Raw genomic sequence first — 6,639 nt, forward strand, 5'->3', positions numbered from 1 at the left:
TACCCAGGCATCCCTACAAGCTCATTTTAAAGGATAGAAGAGTAAATAAATATCATGAAACAGCTTAAGAAGAAGTGACAGAAAGATGGAAAGAAACCACTCAAAACAGACTTGACAGAAACTAACAGGAAATATAATTGGTGGTGCCACTCTTGTTTTTTGTTTTTTGTTTGCTATCAAATATTTTTTGTTTCCAATTTTTATTTAAATTCCAATTAGTTAACATACAGTGTAAAATTAATTTCAGGTATAGAATTTAGTGATTCATCACTTACATACAAAGCCCAGTGCTTATCACAAGCACCCTCCTTAATCTCCATCACCCATTTAAGCCATCCCCCACCTACCTCCCCTCCAGTAATCCTCAGTTTTTTCTATAGAGTTAAGAATCTGTTTTCTGGTTTGCCTCTCTTTCCCTCCACCCCATGTTCATCTACTTTGTTTCTTAAATTCCACATATCAGTAAAATCATATATGGTATTTATCTTTCTCTGACTTATTTTGCTTAGCATAATACTCTCTAGCTCCATCCACATCCTTGCAAATGGCAAGATTTCATTCTTTTTATGGTTGCTCTTGTTTTTAAAACAAACATTAGGCTATCAAACTCATGCATATTTCTGAACTCCAACCCTCAGGTGAATGCATGCAATCAATTCAAAATACCAAAAGCCAGACTATTAAATTGCAGCTCACCCTGGTAACTAAAAAACAATCTATGTTGAGAACACCCACAAAGATGTCTTTCAAAAAAATATATTAAGAAGCAATGTTAACAAAATATATTTTTTGGAACAATGAAAGGAGGAAATGAGAAAGCCTTGAAGATTTGAATCTTTAGTATACTCATCCTTTTGGCTATATGGCTGATACTTCCTAAGGTCATGACACAGGCTAACTGAGTAATTTTTCTTCCCACAGCCATGGCCACAGCAAAGTCCACCCCTGATGAGCCCCTGCTCAGAGGCAAAAGAAGGCATGATCTCCAAGAGATGCTGACAGAAGTAGGACTGGCACTTGAGTACTGGTTACCCAAGTTGCAGGAACATCTGGGTGTGACCTGTGCCCAGGCCTTATAACACCTAGAAGAAAAAGACCTCCAAAAGCTGAAATCCCAAGCACGACATTCCTGGGAAAAAAGAGCCCTGGAGATGCTTCTTAACCTGTCACACTCAGATAGTCTTTCAGAGTTACAGGAGTCTGTGTTGGAAATGAGAAAGAAAATGCAGAAGCAGGCAGAGCAGGCACAGCAGGAGCTAACAGACTTGCTGTCAGAAAGGAGGCAGCAACAGGAAGAAGCAGTGAGGAAAAAAGAGGCAGAGCTTAGGCCGGCAATGGAGATCCCCGAAAAGTACTGGCTACCTCCCCAAAAGTCCCTAAAAGAAGTCATGGAAAACATTCAGAAACAACTCAACTTCATGGAGGAGACACCATCTCACAGGCAAAACCTCCCAGATAGAGATCTGGTGAGATGGGCATCTGGAGGGTTGGCCCTGCATGGGATTTACAAAACCAGCAATCAAAGGGATCTGATAGAGAAGAGAGAGGAGCTACTCAGTGTCCGAAAGGAGTTCTCACTCTTTGGCCCTGAGCAGGGCACAAGGATGGAAACAAAAGAATTTACATCTTTTCAAGCAGAATCCATGTTCACCCAGATTATGGAGAAGCTAGGCTTCAGTGCAGCTGCCTCAGCCAAGGGTGAAGGTTGGGGATTTAGCCTGGAAGCTAGTGTAGATCACAGCAAATATTCAGAATCTAAGAAAACCCGACAATCACATTCTAAGCACTCTTATTTTTGCTCAACCAAGTTCAGCTACATCCCACTGGCTTCCTGCCACTTTCCCATTGATCAGCTCCAGTTAACCAAGGCTGCTCTGCAGGAACTGAAATGCATTGAAGATCTTCTGGGTCAGTCTGCAGGCCTAGACAGACTCCCCTTGCTAAAGGCCAGGACTGAAGCCTTCTTCCACAGGTTTGGCTTTCGTGCTAATCAGGGCCCTCTGCACCTGGGAGGAATCTACTGGTGGAAAGCCATTTCAGAGGGTTTCCAAAGTGAGCAACTGGCAGAAGTGAAAAAGCAGTCAGCAGAAGCCCTGGATATTTATATAAAGGGCAGCTACAGTGGCCTTGGAATGCGAGTTGCTGCAGGTGTGGATGGGACAGACTCTTATTCAAAAACAGACTCTGAGAGCACAAGCTTCCAAAATCTCCAAACCAAAATCCAATTATTGGTGGCCCAGACAGGTGGCCCACCAGAAGCAAATGGCCTTTTCCAGTGGAAAGCTGGCCTAGTGGCCAGTAATCAAACCTGGTGTGTCACTGACCGGGGAATTCAGCTGGTGCCCATTCGGGACATCCTCCTCTCCAGCCACAGAAGTGATTTTAAGGATCCTCTTCAGGTAGCTATCTGCCTGAAAGACAGCTATACTGCTCTCATTGGCTTGACTTCCTAGATCCAGAATGGAGAGGAATTATTGAGTGTTGTGAAGGAGGCTAGGGTTTTCCTAGAAGAAGTGAAATCCTGGGAGGTATCTGATCCTGAAGAGCAGCTTAAAAAACTGATAAATTTCATGCAAATGTTGAGTCAAAAAATAAAAACTTATGACACTTGGATTAACATATGCCTCACAGATAGGGATCTACAGAATTTTCTGGTAAACACTGTCAACTTTTGCAAAAGGTCTCCCATATATAAAACAAAATTTATTAAATCTCAGTTGCGCAGCCTTTTGGATCCTCACATCTATAGTGTGACAAACTTTCCTCAGGCTCATTCTATCATGCGATGGATCTTCTGGTCAGAGTCAGAGCAGAAGCATATCAACATCTCCCAATTTTCTGAATTAATTAAAATCTTAAAAGAAACCAAAAATGACTTCATGGAAGTAAACACCAAATCTGAGTCCCCAGAAATAGTGGAGGAAGCCCAAAGAAAGGCAACTTATAAGGTCAGCCAGTCTCTTGGCTGCTTCTTGAATTACCCCCAAAAAATAGAGCAGCCAGACATACAGCGCTTGCTACTTTCCACTGCAGCTGGTGCAGGTTATCACATGGTAAACAATACTTTTCAGTATCTCCTAGGGTGTGATGAGTTAGAATTCCTACTGAGTGAAATGCAAACTGCCCATGATAAATACCAGGAGCTCAAAAATATTTGCAGCTACAGGGCTCAAGCATTCCTGGTGCTCACATGTCTGACAGCCACTGTTACAGCTCTTTCTCCAAAGGAGAAAACACAACGCTTGACATTTATAAGAGCGCATGAGACAATCATTGTCTGAAGAAGTTGTACATGTCCTCACCAAACCTGGAGCAGATTATGATTGGGAAAACCTAGAGAAAGACTTGAGATTGCTCATTGATGGGAATTATGAAGCCACCATCTCTTCATTGCAAATGGATGAGGTGAAAAAACATTTGCAAGGTATCTTCCATGAAAAGGAACCGCCTCAGGAACCACATGATAATGAAAGCAACAAATGGGAGGCCACAGAAAATGCAGCCTTCTTAGAATTACTCCAGCGTCTAGGCCTAGAACAGTACTACCCAAAAAGGATGAGCAGAGCTAACTTCCATCTGATCTACAAGACTTCTGTGTATAACACCCAGCCCAGCTCTGAGCGGGAGCTTCCCTTCTACTTCCTACAGAAGTTACTAATGCTGGATTATGGGCTGAGATACCTGGTCTTCAAAGACGATGGAAACACAGAGAATCAAGTCTCTCCAAGTGCCTCAAATCAGAAAAATGAGGCTTTCGATCCATATGAAGACTTTTCTGAAGACAGTGATAGTCCCACTAATCCTTCAGCCACTAATTCCAGGCCCCATATTCACCCTATGGATATTCAGATGGCAATTCTTCACTGTACAGATGATTTTGCAAGACAATATATTCTGTCCAAACTTTCCATTTGTCAGTTTGCCCTCCCTCTTCTTACACCTAATCCCTGCAATTCTCAAAATGAATTCTCTCTGTGGTCTCTCAGTCAAATTAGGAGAAGCTGGCAGCAAGCAAGGAAATCACAAAAAGAGGAGAAGAACAATTATAACAATCAGCAGATGTGTCGTGTCTCTACCCCCATTGTGTCCTTTATTAGGGTTGGAAATGGCTTCTCTGCTTCCAAATCTCAGATTATGAAGTGTCTTCTCAGTAAACATTAACATGATATCTTTTTTCATCGACACTGCAGAGGGAGCAGCAAAGACTATCTCTTGATGGTGGGTGTAGTGGAAATCTGCTGGTTCTGTCCTGGGGGGGAAGATAAGGACAGATTTGACAACTGTTTGACCTTCACCAATCTTCATGGAGATGCCAAGGAACGTAAGAAGCAACTCACCTTCCTGCAGGAGATCTCTTCTCTCATTGTGGTGCTCATGGCAACTTCTGATGACAATAAAGAAAACCAAAAAATTGTCCATGGCCTGTGTCAGCTATCAAAACCTTTGATCTGTTTGTTGGATGACAAAGAAAAAATCAGGGCCAATAATTCTGGACAAAAGGTGAGAATTGGGATCAGGAACAGAAATGAGGCAGAATTAACAGAGGAGCTCAAAACTACAATCAGAGATTTGCTAGAGTTCTCTGACACTGCTTTGAGCTTAGAGGACTGTGCCCAGATTGCTCGAAAGCAAGGATTCCTTATTGATGAGGACCAGGGAAACTGCAAATAAGCCAAAGAAAAGGCAGAGATTCTCATGACCCTATTAGGAGACATGCAGATATCTCAGATGAAGGAAAAATTACTACCCCTTCAGGGACAGCTCTGGCATCTTTGGTGTAAAAAGGACAAAGAACTCTATCATCTGAGAGAAAAGGGAAATCGGAGCATTGAACAACACAAGAGTGAGATTGAGGTAGATAAACAATTAATACGGAGGGAACAATTGACCAGAGCCTTTCCTCTCAATGAGTTAATGCAATCTGTCCTTATAATTAGCCAAAAACATTCAGAAACTCATACCAAACTCTACTTCTTACAATGGCTGAGTGTGTTCTTGGACAACCTGACTGCAGGACACTTGGAAAAACTGAATGAAAAGAAAAAGTCTTTGTGGTCATTGGTACAAAAAGAAAAGCAAAAGGCACCAAAGAACACCTCCCTGAAACATTGGCAAAATGAGATAGAAGCTATTTCTACAGAGATTAGTGACTGCACCTTGGGAATTGAGCAACTTCTCAGAGAAGTAGGCCAGATCTATGAAGCTCTGGAAGAAATTTCTTCCACAAAAGATATTGTTTTTCTCTCCCTTCCCCAGATTGCTGCAGATCTAATGATATCTGGTGTTCCCATTGAGCTGATGGATGGGGATGCTTCATATGTGCCTCTAAAATGGGTAGCAGCTATTTTTGACAAGGTCTCTGAGAAACTTGGAGACAAACGGCTGTTTGTTCTCTCTATCCTTGGCCTGCAGAGCTCAGGGAAGTCCACCCTGCTGAATGCCCTTTTTGGGCTACAGTTCACTGTCAGTGCTGGGAGGTGTACCCGGGGGGCCTACATGCAGCTCCTGAAAGTGGAGGAGACATTCACAGAGGAACTTGGATTTGACTTTATGCTTGTTGTGGACACAGAAGGAATTCGGGCCCCAGAACTCAGCAGCAAATCCCAGAATCATGACAATGAGTTGGCAACCTTTGCTATCGGACTTGGAAACTTGACTCTGATCAATATTTTTGGGGAAAATCCATCAGAAATGCAAGATATTCTACAAATAGTTGTCCAAGCCTTTCTAAGGACGAAAGAAGTAAAAATCTCCCCAAGTTGCCTTTTTGTCCATCAGAATGTGGGGGAAGTTACAGCTAAAGACCAAGCTGTGGAAGGACTAAGACGGCTAGAGCAGCGACTGGATGAAATGGCAGCAACAGCGGCTGGACAAGAACAGTGCTCAGGTGTAACCCACTTCAGTGATGTCATTAAGTTTAATATCAATACTCACGTCTACTACTAAAGGCTACTACAAAATAGCCTTTAACTATTATATATCATATATTAACTTGGATATTCAAGCCAAAATTGTTGTGTATAAATAAAAAAGACCTTTGACAAATTCCTCAGGCATTGAAGTGTGATTATTCAATGAAATTCAGAGACTGTGCTCAAGAGATCCCAAATAAACTAGCAAGAAATAAATTGGGATAGAAAAAAGATGACTGCGTAGGAATGAGGTTTTCTGTGATAGTAGTGGAGAGAGTAAAGCTGCTATCAAGGTGAAGTCAGGATTAAAAAGATTACAGTGTCAGCAGGTTGGGGTCACAGAGGGAGGAAATTTCAGGAACTGTGGAATAGGGAGGAAGGAATCAGTAGGGATAAAAATCATATGATCATCAAGAGTGGAAGACACTGGACCCTGGTGTAGGTCACAGGATTAGAAGTGGCCGGAGTTGTAAGGTCAGTAGAGGTAATATTCACATGGTCAGTGGAATGGGTCTCTGAGAGTCACTGAAAGTGGGAACATGGAAACACAGGAATTCGAGGTCACCACATCAATTGGTTTAGGGAATTTCCAGAGTAAGTTAAGCAAGAGATCCAAAATGTAATAGGAAAGGAGTCACAAGGCCTGTAGGGATGGGGCTACTAGGAGAGTGATGAATTCTAAGGCAAGAAACAAACCGAGGGTTCTAGGGGGGCGGGGGGGGGACAT

General features: G+C 42.4%; 1 protein-coding gene across 1 annotated transcript; it reads left to right on the forward strand.

The window, feature by feature from the left end:
- Positions 1–923: 923 nt before the first annotated feature.
- Positions 924–5,946, forward strand: LOC112840862 (interferon-induced very large GTPase 1-like). The gene is given in 2 exon segments (XM_025894433.2): positions 924–3,262; positions 3,264–5,946. Coding segments are annotated over 2 exon segments (5,022 nt in total).
- Positions 5,947–6,639: the final 693 nt, after the last annotated feature.

The sequence above is a fragment of the Callorhinus ursinus genome, unplaced genomic scaffold, assembly GCF_003265705.2.
Source record: "Callorhinus ursinus isolate GAN/ISIS: 27379988/994484 unplaced genomic scaffold, GSC_fseal_2.0 scaffold49, whole genome shotgun sequence".
Classification (NCBI taxonomy): Eukaryota; Metazoa; Chordata; class Mammalia; order Carnivora; family Otariidae; genus Callorhinus; species Callorhinus ursinus.